The following is a 20,231-nucleotide window of genomic DNA, read 5'->3' as shown; positions in this document are numbered from 1 at the left end:
TTCCCATTGGAATTACTTCCTGTTGCTTGACTAAGTAATGCACTTCCTGCACTCAGATTGTCTGCCAGTTGAGGAAAAGGGAATACTCCATTGTTAAACCTCATTTCCTGTTGCTGGATTATTAGGAAGGCATCATCAACAGAAGGTAAAGGTTTCATCATCATAATTTGTGATTGAACATAGGCATAACTATCATTGAGGCCTCTTAAGAAAACAGACAGATTATCACTGTCTATATACTGTTGTAGTTTGTCCAGTAAACCACAGTCACACTTTCGAACACAATTGCAGGTGGGCAAGGGTCTTATGACCTGCAATTCATCCCATAGAACCTTCAACTTCGCGAAATACACTCCTATGCTGAGGTCCCCTTGCCAATCCGAGACACGGAATACATCGACCTCGCTGAATCGCGATTTCAGAGTTTTCCAGATCCTTTCTGCATTTCCCACCCAAAACACTGTTTGAGCAATTTCAGACGAGAGAGAACGCATTATCCAAGTCGAAACCATGTCGTTGCATCGTTTCCAGTAAGGAAACTTGACATCATTGACGTCTGGCACAGCGACAGTTCCATCCACAAACGCTAGTTTGTTCTTCGAAAGAAGGGCCATCTCCATTGCTCTGGCCCATGGATGGTAGTTCCGTCCATCTAAGAGAGCAGAAACGAGAATTAATGAGGGATTTTCATTCGGATGCAAAAAAAAGGGCTCGCAGAGTCGTTTGGATCGAAAACCACATTTGTATTGGTCGCTGGAGCTACCACAGGGGTTACCGGCGCTGGTGTTGTGCTCGTCGTTCCTGTCCAAGCCATGAATCTTATGACTCTGATACCATATCATGAAATGAGAGAGAGAGAGATAAAGAAAGTGAAGTACTTTTTCAATTATGTTGATAACTAACTAATTACAGATTGAAAGATTAGGCTATATATGTGAGGAAGTTAACAAGAGGCGGGAACTAACAAACTAACAAAAAAATAACTACTCCTAACCAGTATTTCTGTTTACACTTTAGGCTCTAATAGTGAGACAAAGAGATTGATATATTTTACGCTCAAAATGGATAATGGGTGAATGAGATATTGATTTTCAAAGTAGACCCATTTGAGTTAAAAAAATGAAGGGAAAAGGCTTTAAAGTAGCTTTTGTCCCACATTGGTTTGGGAAGTGGGTTTGCACCACTATTTATACAAGAGCCTTTCTAAATCTTATTGAATTGTTATAGCATAAGCTCTCTCTTGTGCGCAAGTGGGGTGCAATCCCAAAATGAGCCCGAAAAGGCTTAACTCGTGAATGTCGACGAATATCGCGCTTGTAGGAACAAATCTAGGAATAATGCCTGGTTAAATATTACCTTCATCGCCTATATAATCTATAGTTAAGCAGGTGGGTTTGGAACACACAATGAAATCCTAGGTTTTTCCTTCTTCTCTTGTATCTTCGTTCTTGCCATCTGTGTTCTGTCCACGCTCTTGTTCATTGGGTTCTAAGTTAACCGTAGTAAGTTTTATCCTGGGAAGCGGCAAATAAGGTTTTAAGGAGAGAGTGCTTCGCTCGACTCGTACTAACCACCTTCTAGTATATCCATCCATCCCTATGTTTGAAGGCTCATCTTCGATGTCGTACTCTGTCTATGTCGCCGCCGAAATTTTGGTTTCCAGAACCACAGGCTCTTGTTCATCGGGTTCTAAGATAGAGTGCTCCTAACTTAGAACCGTAGTACGTTTTATCCTGGGAAACCTAGGCCACAACGCTCCTAGCACCTTTTGGAGGCGGCAAATAAGGTTTTAAGGAGAGAGTGCTTCGCTCGACTCGTACTAACCACCTTCTAGTATATCAATCCGTCCTTATGCTTGAAGGCTCATCTTCGATGTTGTACTCTGTCCATGTCGTCGCCGGAATTTCGGGTTCCAGAACCACACTTGCACAAACTGGCCGTCATCTCTCGCTCGCGTCTGGGGGTCGCATAGCTCTCCGGGGTTCTCGTCTGAGTTGCTGGGATGGAAGGAGGTTGGTAGCACTGATTCTGTGCAATCCAATTGACACAAGTGAATAAGTTTTAGAGATTCCCGTATACCTCCTAAAACAAAATTAAAAATTCGCCCCCCTTTTAAATCTTATCCTAGGAATAAATTAATAAATCTCTAATAAACGGGGTTTAAAGTGCCGCATCTGATTTGGATCCTGGCCGTGCAAAAATAAAGATTGATGGCCAGGATCCGACATTATGTTCTCACCTGATTAGGGACATATATATATATATATATATATATATATATATATATATATATATATATATATATATATATATATATATATATATATGAAAAAGTTCAAATGCGGCGAGACCTTTTCGTGCGGTCGTGTGGCGGTTTCCAGAATACACCAATAGTGTAAGAGAAACACACAACAATGAAGTGCAAAAATACACCAAAAAATACACAACACAGCTTAAAAAATACAACATATACCTCCATACCACTAATGGTGAATTTTCGAACACTGTGTAGTGCTTTTAGTCATAGCTAATGGTGTGTTGTTGGTGATGCGTACCTAATTTGTGTGTGTTTTTGTAGTGCATTTCATAACGTTGATGGTGTATATTTTGCTTAACTATTGGTGTATTTTGAAAACCGCCTCACGACCGCACGGGAGGGTTTCGCCATACCGGAACTCAACTATACTCACACACACACACACACACACACACACACACACACACACACACACACACACACACATGAGTGCATTGATGAGTGCTCTAAGGTGCACCACCAAAAAGGGGGAAAACGTTGTGGGTTCAATAGAATCGTTGAGTAGTATCGTTGGACCAACGGGTCTATTGAACTCGTCAACAGGTTTGGCACCCCTGTTGAATACTGCAATATAATACTTTGTGCATTACAGATTAAGTGCACAACGTATCACTCAAAAGTGTACCACACACTAGCACGTATTGCACCGCTGAAATATACATGTTGCATGAAATTATGAAATTATTATCGCGTATTTTCTCTTCTTCATTAATTTCTATCTATTTGATCTCAGCTCATCCTACGACTCTGACATATCCGCACGAAAAGCAGTAGCCATGCAAAATTTTGCCTCTATATATGCTGAAAATTTCATTAACTACTTAATTATATTATTTAAAACATTTATTAATATACTAAGATTTAAGCAAATCATACAATCACATAAAATATTACCAAATCACTCCAACCCGTTGGGAACAATATATGCAAATAAAAGCGATAGACATTAGTACTTGAGATTGTAACTGTAGTTTAGAGGTTTACTATATACGTATTTATAAAAGTTTATTCCGTATGTAGTGAGAGAAAAGGCAATGGAACGACTTTAGGATACTTAAATTGGGTCAAATTATTGTAAAGGAAATGATAAGGTACGTAAAAACAAACGAGATATCAAATACATAAATATATTGCTTAGAAGGAAGGCAAGAGAAACTCAAGTAGCTTGTGCTATTAATTATTAACAATCGCCGAAAGAACGGGGGCAAAAGCATGAATCCAATTAATATTACAAATATAGATCTTGGAACAAATACGGAAGTCCCTCTAGGTGTGATGGTGTGAACAGATCTGGCCTAACTAAGTCAGATCAAAGGTTGAAAATTAATGAAAATGAAAAAAAGATGTGGTAACATTTTTGTAGTTCTTCTACTTAATATTTTTACTGTACATTAAGTGTTAGTTTGTGGTACACGTAGTAATGATTTGTGGTGCATCACAAAGTGCTGGATTGTGGTGCACTAAGTGTTGGTCTGTGGTGCACATTAAAATGCTTGACAGTTCAGTTGTATTTAATTAAAGCACCATCAAATATATCTAAATGCATCCGCCATTATAAGAAATTATAAAAATGTCACTGTATTTTTTCATTTTTCATTGATTATCAATGATTGATCTAAGTTAATCCAATGGACCATATCTGTCTGCACCATCTGGTGCACATTAAAATGCTTGACAGTTTTCAACTCTATACATAATACTTCATATTAATTGATAACTTTAAAAAAAAAAAGAACAATATAAGGAACTATAATATTATTTTCAGAATTACGAAATGCACGGAAGAAAATTTCAAATTTTAAATACTAATATCAACTTTTTATATAACATTCCTATGAAAAAGTTTCTATCAAACAATTCCAAATACAAAAATTTTGAAAATTACTGAAAATCAAAATTAATTACATAAATAAATCTAAAGCATAAATTAAAAATTATTGTAAGTGTCAATTAATAAATTGATTATTAATTTAATTTTATGCTTCATAAAATTTTAAATTTTTTTTTCATTATACTCAAATTAATATATATATATATATATATATATATATATATATATATATATATATATATATATATATATATATATATATATATATATATATATATCTGTGTGTGTGTGCGCGCACGTGTGCGTATGTGTGTGAAATATTAATTTTAAATAATTTCAACTATTAATTGAATCTATATTATATATAAAAACAAAATCTACCATTTTAACTTTCTTCCTAAAACAATCATATACTATTAAGATTTGCATAATATTGTAAAATAGTGTAATGCATGCAATTGATAATAGAATATATTGTTTCATACTTTCCTATTCGTACTACAATTCTACATTAAAATTCCTATTCTAATATTATAAAATAGTGTAATACAATTCCTAATAGAATATATTGTTTCCTACTTTACTATTCGTACTACAATTATATATTAAAATTCTTATTCGTAATACAATACAACAATATTAAAATTCATATTTTTTTGACAGAATTAAAATTCATATTTCTATTCAACAATATTATATTATTCCTTTTCCGTTAAAAAAATATATTCTTCACTATTAGTTTTATAATTCTCTGTTAATTCTCGATTAAATTTACTAAATTTCAAACTCCCATTAAAACTCAACTACCTGGCTGAATTATTAAGATTTAAATAAAAAAAAATTATTAAAACATGCATGCTTAATTTCTTGGCCTATATCTTCGGACAATCACATAGAATAAACCTAATTTCATACAACTTTGATAAACCCAGTTAAATCAAATGCAATCTCCCAACATACTCCATGTTGTAATCAAACACTTTGCTTAATGAAATTATTTTATTATGCAATTCCACCATTATTTCAACTTAGGGTCAAATGCTTAGTAGGATGATGATAATAATGATAATAATGATAATAATAATAATAATAATAATAATAATAATAATAATAATAATAATAATAATAATAATATCTTTAGAACACATGCCTTTCACATACTATATTTAATAATAATTTATGGCCACAAACCACATGTTAGTTAATCCTAAAATATAAGATCTTTAGAACACATGCCTTTCACATACTGTATTTAAATAGCTTTCTGGGAACATACCTGGCTCCATTATTTTCCCGTAGTTGCTTGAGTTAGAAACTTGGTTTCTCTCTCCAGACCTTTAACATTCAATTAATCTAATTCTCTGATGGGGAGAGTTTTAGTTTTTAGAGAGGTTGGGGAGAGGACCAGAGTCTCATATATGAAATATAAATAATAATACGTTCCATCAACGTAAACCTGATGATATGCAGTTGAAACTGCAATCTTATCTTCTTAACTGGCCAATCACAAGATTATCTTCATTATTAAATTATAAATAAATATTTAATTATGAGCCACAATAAATTATAATGAACCATAGAATAATAATAATAATAATAAATTCTAACATTCTCCCACTTGGCTCATAAGTCATAAATTTAATGATGAACTTGAAACATAATATGCATAGTATAAGTTAATCCTTCGTTATATTGGTCAGAACATAAGTCATCGTTAAGTTAGAAATTAATAAGAATCATGGCGGTAATACGTCACTAATTTAACGCAGTCCCTTCCATGTATCACAATATTAATTTCAAACTCAATATGATTCATAATGAACTTTTTCATAATGGTCCACGATAATGTCTTTATCAAAGACAAATCCTGTTTATATTAACATAATAAAACATTCATGTATATATACTTCATAAACTAAACATGATACTTTAATACAGAAACGAAACTATATTGAGCTCTAAGTATCAAATATTTCAAAACACAACCTTAACATAATGTTAACAGTTTCCAATAACGCCCATTCTTTCAACATGCTCACGAAATGCCTTCGGTGGCAATGCTTTAGTTAATGGGTCTGCAATCATTAATCTAGTGCTTACGTGTTCAATTGATAGCCTTCGTTCCCGAACATCTTCTTTAACGGCAAGATACTTCAGATCAATATGTTTAGCACCACTAGTATACTTGTCGTTTTTAGAAAAGAAGACTGCTGCGCATTATCATAATAAATTTTCAGCGGCTTGGCAATACTGTCGACAATTCCAAGTCCCGAAATAAAATTTCGCAGCCATAATCCATGATTTGTGGCCATAAAACATGCCACAAACTCAGCTTCCATAGTGGATGCAGCAATGACAGTCTGCTTCGCACTTTTCCAAGAAATAGCTCCCTCAGCTAAAAGGAATAGATAACCAAATGTGGACTTCCTTGTGTCCAAACACCCGGCAAAATCTGAATCTGTGTATCCTATCACTTCAAGGTGATCAGATCGCTTATAAGTGAGCATGTGCTCCTTTGTACCTTGCAAGTACCTTAATACCTTCTTTGCAGCCTTCCAGTGATCCATACCAGGATTACTTTGATAACGACCAAGCATCCCAATAGCAAAGCTAATGTCTGGTTGGGTACATGTTTGAGCATACATCAAACTCCCAACGACAGATGCATAAGGAATATTTTCCATTTCTTTACGCTCCAATTCATTCTTAGGGCATTGCATAAGGCTGAACTTATCTCCCTTCTGAATTGGAGCAATTGATGCAGAGCATTTTTCCATTCTAAATCTTTGTAAGACTTTGTTAATATATGTTCTCTAAGACAATCCTAACACTCATTGTGATCTATTACGAAATATTTCAATTCCAATCACAAAGGATGCTTCACCCATATCTTTTATTTCAAAGTGCTTAGAAAGAAATTGCTTGGTCTCATGCATTAAACCAAGATCATTAGTAGCAAGCAAAATGTCATCGACATACAGAATCAAAAATATAAACTTGCTCCCACTGACCTTCAGATATATACACTGATCAACGGTGTTTTCCTTAAATCCAAAGGTCGTTACAGTATCATTAAACTTAAGATACCATTGTCGGGAAGCTTGTTTAAGGCCATATATCGATCTGTTAAGTTTACACACCATGTGTTCCTTTCCTTCAATTGAAAAAACCCTCAGGTTGGTTCATGTAAATTTCTTCTTCCAAATTTCCATTCAGAAAGGCGGTTTTCACATCCATCTGTTGTAGCTCTAGGTCATAATGAGCTACTAATGCCATAATTATTCTAAATGAATCTTTCTTCGAAACAGGTGAAAATGTTTCATTAAAATCAATACCATCATTTTGAGTAAAACCTTTGGCAACAAGTCTGGCCTTGTATCGTTCGACATTGCCATTTGAGTTGTGTTTGGTCTTAAAAACCCATTTACAGCCAACTAGCTTACAACCTTTAGGCAATTCAACAAGATCCCATACTTCATTATGTTCTATTGATTTTAACTCATCTTTCATGGCTTCGACCCATTTAGAAGAATTAGGACTATTTATAGCATGTGAAAATGAAACTGGATCTTCATCAATACCAATGTCAAAATCTGATTCTTGAAGATAAACCACATAATCATCAGATATAGCAGATCTCCTTTGTCTTTGAGATCTTCTTAATGCTACTTCTGTAGGAATATCATTTGTGGGTTCATTGTTAACTTCATCATGGAGTGGTTGATCATTAATCTCTTGATCATTAATTTGTTGTTCAGGCAAGTGACTAAATTGTTCAACCGTTGCAGGATGAGCAATTTGAGTAACTCTAGGTAGAGTAATTTTTCGCACAGGAACAACAATTTGAGAAGAAGATATCAGAGAATCTTGCACTGTAACTTCTTTAAGTTCCACTTTTCGTGGTTCAACGCTCCCACTTATGTTATCATTCTCAATGAACTTGGCATTTCCAGTCTCAACAATTCTAGTAGTATGGCTAGGACAGTAGAATCTATACCCTTTAGATTTATCTGGATAACCAATGAAAAACCCACTAGTTGTTCTTGAGTCCAGTTTCTTTTCATGTGGATTATAAATGCGTATCTCCGCTGGGCATCCCCAAACATGAAGGTGCCTTAAACCAGGTTTCCTTCCTGTCCACAGTTCAAATGGTGTTTTTGAAACTGCCTTACTAGGAACCCTGTTTAATAAATAGGTAGCGGTTTTTAAAGCATATGTCCACAATGATAAGGGTAAAGAAGAATAACTCATCATACTCCTAACCATTTCCATCAATGTACGATTACGCCTTTCTGCAATGCCATTTTGTTGTGGCGTACCAGGCATTGTGTATTGACCACAAATGCCACGTTTTTCAAGAAACTTAGCAAATGGACCTGGGCATTGTCCATTTTCAGTATACCTTTCATAATATTCACCACCCCTATCGGATCTTATAATTTTCACCTTTTTGTCCAATTGTCTTTCAACCTCATCCACAAATACCTCTAAGGCATTTATTGATTGAGACTTTTCATGCAACAAATAGACATAACCATAACGTGAAAAATCATCAATAAATGTGATGAAATATTTTTCTTTTCCGAAAAGGTTGGGACATCAAAAGGTCCACATATATCAGTGTGTATAATTTCAAGGAGCTGTGTGCTTCTTGTGGCTGCATTCTTATTTGTGTGGTTTGAATGTTTTCCTTTAATACAGTCCACACAAATACCTAGATCAGTAAAATCTAATTCGGGAAGGATTTCATTCTTTACAAGTCTTTGAATCCTTTCCTTAGATATGTGACCCAAACGTTTATGCCACAAGTAAGCTGATCTTTCATCCACTAAACTTCGTTTAGTTCCAATACAATGATGCAGGGATAATAGAGTTTCAGCAAAAAGATTGTCAAGCTTTAGTTTGTACAAGCCATCGGAAAGAATACCAGAACCAATAAAATGATTTTGTTTGAATAAACTAAAACATCCATTTCCAAATTTAAAGGAAAAACCATAATAATCCAGTTTTGACATAGAAATTAAATTCCTAGAAACTGAAGGAACATAAAGAGTTTCAAACAAATCCAAATGATTTCTAGTATCTAAAATTAAACGGTAAGTTCCAATGGCTTCTACTGGAGCTTTGACACAATTCCCCATGAACACAAATTTTTCATTTAGCTTTATGGTTTGGGTCATAAGGAATCCCTGCATAGTATTCGAAAAATGAGTAGTGGAACTAGAATCTATCCACCAAGTATTATAGGGAACTTCAGTTAAATTTGATTCGAAACATACTGATATATAATGTATACCTTTCTTTTCGAACCATGCCTTACGCTTAAGGCAATCTTTCTGAAAATGGCCAGATTTCTTACAGAAATGACACTTGTCATTCTTATGTTCCTTTTTGTGGATTTGAGAAGAGGACTCGTTAGTCTTCATTGGTCCTCTCTTACCCTTTTGATTCTTCTTTCCAAACTTTTTACCAGCCCTTGACTGACCCATGAGATTAATTGAGTGGATTCCTTGTCTCTTAAGCCTCGTTTCCTCTCGAGTTAGCATTTCATGCAATTCGAACACATTCCACTTATCTTTAATGGAATTGTAATTCACTTGGAATGTCTCATACTCAAGAGGCAAAGAGTTTAAAATAAATTGTACAAGGAAAGTGTCATTCACGTCCATTCCCATGGACTTTAATTTTGCTGTTAAGTTCAACATCTCAGTGACATGATCATGCATGGAACACGAACCATCGAATTTCATGTTGGTTAGTTTACTCATAAGAGTGCCTGCTTGGGCCTTATCAGCACATTCAGAATGTGAATTTTCCTCCACATGTTTCAACATATCCTTAGCACTGTCAAATTTGGGAATTGTGGGCTTAATGTTGTTTCCAAGTGTCATTCGCATAAGCATTAAGATGAGTTTATTCGATTTTTCCCATGCTTGATGGAAAGCAACATCATCATCACTGCTATTATCATTAATAGCAGCGAGCTTATCATTCAAGAGTGCTAGATCAAGATCCAAAACACCGAGGTGAAACTGGATTTGTTCATGCCACTCAGCAAAATTCAGCCCATTATACTTAACAATAGACACAACTTGCGAATGAATTGAAACGCAACTAGATGCTGCAATGAATATAAAATACTCAAACATTAATTATATTTCAATACATAAACAGATAAACAGATTTAATCAACATAATAATAAACAATTAAGTACATTGAAGGTCTCCTTTGGGTGATCCAACAATATATAACTTTAAACATAATCCGATGCAAAAAAAAATTCATATAATTGGCCATTAAACATATTATGACTGGACTTGTTTGCTATCTTTGGATATGCTAAACAACTCAATCAAATATAAATAATTAACCACTATTATGTTTATAATTATGAAATAATTGATCACCTTTGGGCGACTCTTAAATATTTCAAAATTATTAAACTTCAATTTACCCAATACTATAGAAAATAAAAAACATGTCATCTCATTATAAGCATCACATAATCATGGGTAATTGAAATTTATTTAAATTTGGCATCTATAAAACTTTATAATTTGGCCACTTTGGTGACTAAGAAATTAATCATAATTAGATACCAAATAAAAATACTATAATAATAAAATAAATAAAACATGAAAATTATACAAAATTACATTTTAAAAGAAAAACATCATGTACGTAATCATCAGTCCATACGTAATTTCTTAATCCTTGAAGAAGAATTCAGTAAGGATTAATATTTTATACTATAATCCATATATATAATGAACCACTGCACTAAAAAGGTGAATCAAACAAATTGAATTACTGTAATTCATATTTGAAATATGCAGCAATATTACGGAAGCGAAAAACACATCATGGATACTTCATTTCATTATGAAAGCATATGCACTAGGACAATAAAGTTTATACTGTAATCCATTATCCATATATAACATCCATATATACAATGCAGTACATTATATATATCAAACACAACAAATGCATGATATAGTGATATGCAGTACGCAAACTTATATATGCTTTTGATGTGAATATGCAGTACCCAAACTTACAAATGCTTTATGCAAACTTAAACATTATATATATATATATATATATATATATATATATATATATATATATATATATATATATATATATATATATATATATATATATATATATATATATAGAAGTGTATTCAAATGAGGACAAACATATTATAGAGGACTGTGAGGACAGATGTAGTGTGTGCCATTAGCCGGTATGTTGTGTGCATGGCCGAATGCAGTCGTGTGCCACAGTTTGTATGTCGCGTGCTAGATTTGTTAATTTATAGAGCCTGTGTTCGAAACCTGATGTTTACATTTATTCTTGTGTGCCATTATGTATTAAGTTGTGTGCCTGATATTAATTTGTTGTGTGCCCATTATTTGTCCTCACAGTCCTCTATATATTGTTGTCCTCATTTGAACTCAACCCTCTATATATATATATATATATATATATATATATATATATATATATATATATATATATATATATATATATATTCTATCAAACAGAAACGCAGTAAGCCATTAAGATAAAGCATATAAAGATATAATCTATTTCATGATATATGGCTTTTAACGCTAACGGTACATACATACGCAATTAAACGAAGTGAACCATAGTTACAGTATTCTTCATGCTTCAAGCCATCAAAAGTACGTACATACAACATTTCATCATAATATATGGAAAAACATATGTTCTACAACCAAGCTCATGATACCACATGTTAGTTAATCCTAAAACATAAGATCTTTAGAACACATGCCTTTCACATACTGTTAGGGATGTCAAATGGGCCAACCCATTGAGTTTTGGACTAGCCCTACAGGGTTGGTGGACTTGTTGGCTTGGGCTAAAATGGTTTTATATTTTTTCTTTTTGAGTTGGGTTGGCCCTAACCCTAAACAACGGGTTGTTGGTTAATCCAACGGGCTAAATCACTAAACAAATTTTTTATTACAAATAGAGTAGGTTCATAACTGTATATATATATATATATATATATATATATATATATATAGAGCCGAGATCCCATGCGGCTATGACATTAGGTACGGCAGTGCAGTCATCTAAGAGCCATTGGATTAAAGCAGATCAACGGACCATACCATTTCATCATTTGCGCGCTTGACATCAGCATACCCGCGACGGAGGGGGCAAAGTAGTCAATAATTCTAATTCAAAAATGAGACTTTTCCTCCTTCTACAAGCTACACCGGTCCATTCGCTTATTCACAATCCCAACGCATGAGAGCAGTTTCACTCCTCCCAACGACGACGAAGCCTTCGCGAAGACGACGATCGACGATCGACGATCGCCTCAGCACAAAAACAGGGAGCTACTATCAAAACACACCACTACGTTTGCGATAGGAAGCAGAAACCCTACACCGCAGACCAGTTTCGACCACGACAACCCAAAAAAATGGTGAACAAGGGCAAACAACTAGTGACGAAGAGCAAACAGACAGCGCCGAATGGTATGCACTCAAACTCTAGACACAAAAACCAACTTCAACATGACAATATTTGATATTTACTTTATTATTGGTGTATTTTGTATTATGTAAAATGAGTAGAGCAATCAACGTTGTTGTGTGTTTTACTTGGATGATCGGTGTGTCTTCACATAATATTAGTGTGTTTTTGGTTCCATCCTGACTACTACATCTAATATTGTGTTGTCTGGGGATTATCAACTTGAATGTAGTGTATATTTCGGTTAGTATTGGTGTATTCTGGACTATGTAACTTGAATACGGAAAATAACACTGTTGTGTGATTTATTTGGGTTATCGTTGTATCATAATCTAATATTATGTTGTCTGGGGATTATCACCGTGAATATAGTGTATATTTCAGTTAGTATTGGTGTATTCTGGAATATGTAACTTGAATACAGAAAAGATCAATGTTGTGTGTTTTATTTGGCTGATCGGTGTATCTTAATCTAATATTTGTGTGTTTTGTAGTATATTTCAGAATATGACATCTCATATTGTGTTGTTTTTTTTGGGCATTAGCAGCATGATTGTGGTGTGTATTTAATTTAGTATTGGTGTATTCTGCACTATGTAATTTGAAAAATGGAAAATAACATTGTTTGTGTGTTTTAATTTGGGATATGAGTGCATTTTTACCCTACATTACGGTATCTTTTAACACTGAGGCTGTATCATATATGTTTAGATTAATATCACTGAATTCATGCAGACAAAAAGAGAAAGACATTAGAACAAGGAGAATCATCAAAGCCAAAACAACAACGGAAACAACTAGCATTGGCATTCCGTGATAGAATGGAAACAGAAATACAAGAGCAAGTTACTGGTGACAGCTCTGATAATGAGGTTCAAGATGAAGAAACAGAGCTAAAGATATGGCCACTGCCCACACAGCTAATGAGACCAATTGAATCACTGACCAGATCCCAACGCAGAAGTGTAGAAGAAATTGGGCTAGGAAGGATACTTGATCTCAACATCACCAACCTGCCAAGGAAGATGGGGATGTGGCTAGTTGAAAGCTATGACTCTAGGAGCAACACACTGAATCTACCATCTGGTGAAAGGCTCCCAATCACAGAAAATGATATTGCTGCCACCTTGGGACTGCCACTTGGAGACATAGAAATCACTAAGAGGGAATCCAAACAGGTATCTGATCTCCTAGCAGAATGGAGAAAAATCTTTGGGAAGGTTACTGGCCACATCACCCCCCATACCATGGCTGAAAAGATGCTAACATTAAAAGCTGCTGACCCTTGGTTCAAGAGGCATTTTGCACTGCTTGTCATGAGTGTGTTGGTTGAACCACAAGTTAATGGTTATGTCAACCAAAACTACATCGACAACCTTCTTAATGTACACAACATCAAGAGACTTAATTGGTGCAGAATGCTCATCAACTCACTCATTGCCAGCAAGCAGGCATGGCTTGACAGCGCTGATGGGAGATATGGAGGCCCAATTGTTTTCCTAACGGTAAATAGGCCCCCAACCATACTTGTAATTATTTACTCATCATTATATTAATACTCTAAACTACCAAGTGCAGGTATTCTATGTTGACCGTGTTGTTCTATACCGGAGGACTATCCCACGGAGCTTCCCTGCAATGGCGAATTGGACATTTAAGTTGCTCCGTCAACGACAGCAAACTGAGATCAAATCTGGAGGCTTTGGGTATGGGCGGGTTGATGTTGCCTTGCCAGTTCAGAGCACACCATGCAGTGACCGGAACCCCAGCATAGGACAGTCTGATGTACCACCACAACCACCATCATGTGAAGAAGATGCACCACTTCCCCATGGATTACAGGTATACATAACACTTTGAACAGACTCATGGGGTATTTTGTTTGTGCATACTTCTGTATATATTGGTGTGTTTATACTACATGAGTTTTTTTTTTTTTTTCTGGTGCTTTACTTATTGTTGACTGATCATAAATTACTGGTGCATATACAGGAGTTTATTGATGAGGTTACTACCAACACAAGGACGATTGCAAAGAGTTTACTGTGGATTTCAAGACTGATTGAAAATGCACCTGCAACGGTATTGGAGCATGACACCTTCAAGCAGATGTTTGAGTCTGCTAGACAGATGCTTGGATTTAAAGCGCAAGAAGATGGACAACTGACATTTACCCAGCAAGAGGATGCCTATTGGAGTGACCCAGAGTTCTTGAAAGCGGTTGATGAAATCGTCCGTGCAGTAAACAAGAGGACATTTCTAAATCATATGCCAACTTTCAGCTTGGGATTGTCACAAGAGGGAACAAGTAGAGACACGCCAACTATGAATGCTAATGCACAAGACTACCAGGACAATGATGAAGCTCCAGAAAATGAAGACGTCCAATTGGATGGGCTAGATGGTCAAACAACAGAGAAAGCTCAAGAAGACACCGAGAACATAACCAAGGCCGCCAATCAAGAATGTGTGCAAGAAGCTGAACAAGTGAACATAAATGATGAGGTAAGATCATTCTAAAAGTTGGTGTGTTATTGATATATGTTGGTGCATTCTATAATAATGTTGGTGTATAAATATCTTACAGATCACACCAGTAGGACAAGGCCAGGAGGCCCCTGGTTCAGATCCACCACACCCACCACAACCAGCAGACAAGGGCAAAGGACCAGCTAGAGTAAACAGCCCAATTAGACCAAGACCATCCTCATACGTACTTGATCTGGACCAACCAATATCTCCAACAGAAGAAGCAATCAGGAAATGGGTATTGGACAACCCTAACCCAGATCTGTAAGCACAACACATTCTAAAAGTTGGTGTGTTATTGATATATGTTGGTGCATTCTATAATAATGTTGGTGTATAAATATCTTATATTAATTGATGCATTATTTGATAAGAGTTGGTGTGTTTATGTTATATAATGTGTGCTTCCACACATTGGGTGATGGGGGCCCTATTAGTATAAAAGTGGTGGTGTGTTATGCATATGTTAATAGTGCATATTTGGTATGTGTTTGGTTGTTCACATCAAATGATTTGTTAACTGATTGTGGTGTGTAACTAATATCTTTTTGGTGTATTTATTGATTATTGTGGAATATTACTAGCTTTGGTACTTATAATATACATTATTCTTGCATTTTATTTATATTATCTTCTGTATATGTATTACAAGGACACAAGAACTATTCAAGTATGACGGAAGAGTAATCTACTGGAAAGATATGCTGACAATGAAGCCAGATACAAATATTGCAGTCTCTATAATTGATGCTTGGTCAGTCATACTCAACATTCGTGAATCAGAGAGGGGTTGTACAAAATTCATTGCTTCAACATGGTCAACTGTAAGTGAACAAAAATGCAAAACTAACTTCATCTTTAAAAAGCTTAAACTTCTAACAAAAATACCATTGAACTTTTGTAGCTATACACAGTTGTGGACCCACAAGGAGATGGGGATGTGAGGTTTGGAAGATTCAAAGCAAAGTACCTTGAGGACAAGACCATAGTGGCAGACGTTATGTGGCACAAAATTCTATATGTAAGATAGTAATATATTATATTCACTGCTTTATATTTTGCTTACTACTTGAGTTTTGTCTTTAAACATTGGTTGGTGCATTCTAGTAGTTACTTGTGTGTAGTGTATTACTATACATACTTTAGTGTATATTGTGGCTCATGTTGGTGTATTTTGTTGCTATATCAGTTTCTGTTTCCAATAGTGGCATCCAACCACTACTACCTGATGTCTATTAGCCCGCTGATGGAAAGGTACGACATCATTGACAACTCATCAGTGACTGTGAAGAAGGAAAACAAGTATGGATATGTGATTGCGAATCTGGTAACACACGAAACCCTAAATGATTATGTATTTTTGATATACAAAGACAACGGAATACTAATATTTGTATGCAATTACTTGATGCAGCAAAAATTCTTTTCAAAATTCTTGTTTGATATGAAAACCACGTACAAAGCTGAGAAAGTTCAGAAACTGAAATCTAAAATAATGAAAATGCCTTGGAGAGATGCCCAGAACAAGATGGATTGTGGCATTTTTCTCATGCGCCACTTGGAGACTTTTCGAGGACAGACACAAGCAGAATGGCAATGTGGATTGCATAAGAACAACAAGGACCAATTGAACAAACTAAGAGTGCGGTACTTGGCTGCCATGATCATGTCAGATGTAAACGAGCACAAAGAAAGGAACATCCAACAGGCAGCAGAGTTTGGTATTTGAAAAAGAATTTCAGGGGGCATATAGACTTTTGGATGGTTGATGTCTATATTTTTGTGGTTACTTTTAGACTAATTACTCTTTTGTGATGGCACCCAGACAATGTGAACTCACTATGTACTTTGATCAACTATAACACACAATTTGGAGCCCTACAATGCACTATATACGTGATTGAACTATAGTTTAAAAATACTCCACTTAAAAACACCATTATAAGAACTGATATGCACCACAACAAGCCGCAAAGTGTTAAAATACATGCCATTTATTTAGATTACATCACATCACTACGCGATAACCTCAAAAGACACTATTTCAAGAATTCAAATGCACCAACAACATATATAAAAAGACCACATCATTCTAAATACAATAATGCACCAGATGACAAAGTAAAACACACCATTCCTAACATGTTGAAATGCACCAGTATACACTATAGAAAACACTATAACTTGTGTTAAACGCACCATATGCTGTAATAAAATGCACAGTTTCAATTATATTGTAAAAATCCTGATTCTATGTAATGAGATAAATTGTGTGCACGACTGTAAAAACATCTAGGTCCAACAGAGAGCAAGAAAAGAAACAAAAAAACAGAAACCTATCTAACCATTTAAAGGGCATGTCCTGCTATTGTGCCTGTATTCATCACAAGTGTGACATTTCCTTGATTGTTTTACACACTTACGCGCAGCTTTCTCCCTTGCACTCTTCAACCGCTTGCCACTGCCCTTGTTCTTAGCTTGGATGGGATCATGCACCTCCACTGTCGACTGCTGCGACACAACTCCACAAACTGAATTAATCACGCTTTGCTTGCTGCCACCAGCCACCCCACTTCCATTCTCACTGCCGTCTTGTAAAAATAATTGTCTTTGCTCACAAATAACACGTCGTAGCTGTGACAAACGTTCTATATTACCATCAGTCAATCCCACACAAGCATATATGTCAGACCACAGTATATTAGTAAGCACCCTAACATTCTCCACTTTAGAAGATTGATCAACAACTGTATCATCAATATCAAATATTGGCTTCAAACAAGCACCTTTTGTCCACCGGTCCACCAAATACCTCGAAGGAATGCTTTCAAGGCCACAATCTTTAAAAACCAAAAAAATATGCCTACACAACAACCCCATCCGCTCAAACATCTTGCAAGAACAAGTAGCAGTATAATCAGACAAAACAAGCTCCACACACCATGGCCGCTGGTCTCCATCATTTATCACATAAGACACATGACCATCACAGTTGCACAAAGAAGCCACTCGACACGAAAAGCAAGCTGCACAAATCTCTACTTGCACATCATAAAATACAGAAATGGTGTAAACATCCATTGCATGCTTTTCCAATGCCAGTGGTGTCTTCAAAACAGGAAAACAAGATTCACAATCAGCATTCATTTTTGCTTGAGTGTGACGTTGTGCACCAATAGCACTGCCAAAATGCACCAAGAACTCAACCAAACTAGAATGTCCATTAGAGAAACTGCCAAAGAAACTATTTTGAGATTCTGATCGTGAAGTTGTCCTAACCAAGCCCGACATAAACTCGTCGTGAAAATATGGAGATGCCCAAAATGTACGAGACTCAAACAAATAACGAAACCAACCATTATCACCCAAACCATATTCCTCCATAATATGACTCCATGCATCCTCAAAAGCCTTGGCGTCAAGAGATTTGTTCCAAACAATGCAATTCAACTTCCTCCGAAACACCTCATCTTTAGACAAAACCGGTCCAACCTTCTCACCAACCTTGCACATTATATGCCACATGCAAAATCTATGTTTTGATGTTCCAAACACACGAGCAACAGCAAGCTTAACAGCTGGATCTTGATCAGTGACAACACAAATAGGGTCATGACGCATGGTTTTCTTAAATTTCTCCAAAAGCCACACATATGAATCTACATCTTCCCTTGTAAGCAAACCAGCACCAAAGGTGATGGATCTCTTATGGTTATCAATTCCAGTAAATGGAACAAAAACCAAGTTATACCTACATAACGGACAACACACCAAATACTTATCACCAGCATCCTAACAAAACACACTATAAAACCTAACCATATGCACCATAATTATTTACAAAATGCACAATAAACACAAATTACTAACCTGTTAGTACGATATGTGGCATCGAATGAAACCACATCACCAAACAAAGCAAAGTTCTTCCTAGACACTGCATCAGCCCAAAAAACCCTAGAAAGTTGATCACCGTCGTCAACATCATATTCAAAATCAAAAGCCTCGCACACTTCACGCCTCTTGAAAAGCGTATCTATGAACAATTGAGCATCGCCATTTAATATGTACGCCATCAAATCACGTTTGAAATTCTTAAAATCCACACCTGTAGCACCAACACTAGAATAATCACCTACAATCTCCTTAAACAACCTATATGATCGAACAGACCCAATATTTGCCCGAAAACAACTCGCAATGAACATTTGGTGTCCAGCATCAAGACTGCGATTCACCTTTAAAAATTGCTTAGCAATAATTGAACACATCAAATGCGTGTGGCGTTCCTCCAGATAATGCACACTATACAAACCATTAGACTTGAGCTTATAGACCACCTTAGCCTTACACCCAACCCTATTTGTCACCCTCCGTCTCGTGACCTTATTAGTTTTAGCATCAACTGAAATAATGTGCTTAAACCCCTCACGACTGCATAACACATGTTTCTCCACAACAACACCATCCCTCCTCCTCCGAGTTGAGCCCTTCCTACAGTCAAAACCAACAGCCCCAGCATATTGTTTATAAAAAGCAATGGCACCATCCAAAGAATCAAAATTTTGCCCCACGTGAGGTTTCAAACTGTCAGCACAAACTGGGCGCCAATACTTGGTCAACCCAGGAGAAATTTCCAAATCACATACACTGCTTCCTACCCCAACATCAGTGGGACAGTCTTCATTGCAACAACCACCATTGCCTTCAACACCAACTTCGGTAGAATTGCCTTCATTGCAACCCCCATCACTGCCTTCTACACAAGCATCAGAGGACTTAACTTCATCACAACCCACATCACTGCATTCTACACAAACATCAGAGGACTTAACTTCATCGCAACCACCATTACCTTCTACACCAACAGAGTCCAAATTAAGTTCATCACAACCACCAATATCAGTTGAATTAACTTTATCGCAAACACCACCAACAGAGTCCGAATTGACAGCTTCACACGACAACATACCTAATAACACACCAAATTTAATCTGATAACACACGAATACACTACCTAAATGCAACAT

The 20,231-nt window shown here is 35.8% G+C and overlaps 2 protein-coding genes across 2 annotated transcripts in view; one reads left to right on the top strand and one right to left on the bottom strand.

Annotated features, from left to right (window-relative positions):
• The first annotated feature begins 13,601 nt into the window (after nt 1-13,601).
• LOC109171666 lies at nt 13,602-17,092 on the top strand. Its single transcript, XM_019320739.1, has 8 exons — nt 13,602-14,177; nt 14,251-14,514; nt 14,665-15,177; nt 15,260-15,465; nt 15,854-16,025; nt 16,106-16,222; nt 16,391-16,528; nt 16,616-17,092. Exons 1-8 carry the CDS (start codon nt 13,698-13,700, stop codon nt 16,928-16,930), a joined length of 2,205 nt encoding a protein of 734 aa, XP_019176284.1. The 5' UTR covers nt 13,602-13,697; the 3' UTR covers nt 16,931-17,092.
• Nucleotides 17,093-17,541: 449 nt separating this feature from the next.
• The window catches only part of LOC109171665 (protein FAR1-RELATED SEQUENCE 5-like), a 2,975-nt gene continuing 285 nt past the window's right edge, over nt 17,542-20,231 (bottom strand). The window contains exons 2-3 of the mRNA XM_019320738.1: nt 19,072-20,173; nt 17,542-18,952 (exon numbers count right to left, since the gene is read on the bottom strand). Coding sequence (XP_019176283.1) covers nt 17,542-18,952; nt 19,072-20,173 — 2,513 coding nt within the window. The remainder of the gene's footprint in view (nt 18,953-19,071; nt 20,174-20,231) is intronic.

The sequence above is a fragment of the Ipomoea nil genome, unplaced genomic scaffold (assembly GCF_001879475.1).
Source record: "Ipomoea nil cultivar Tokyo-kokei standard unplaced genomic scaffold, Asagao_1.1 scaffold0327, whole genome shotgun sequence".
NCBI lineage: Eukaryota > Viridiplantae > Streptophyta > Magnoliopsida > Solanales > Convolvulaceae > Ipomoea > Ipomoea nil.
The sequence above is the reverse complement of the archived record's forward strand: the minus strand, read 5'-3'. Positions and strand labels throughout refer to the sequence as shown.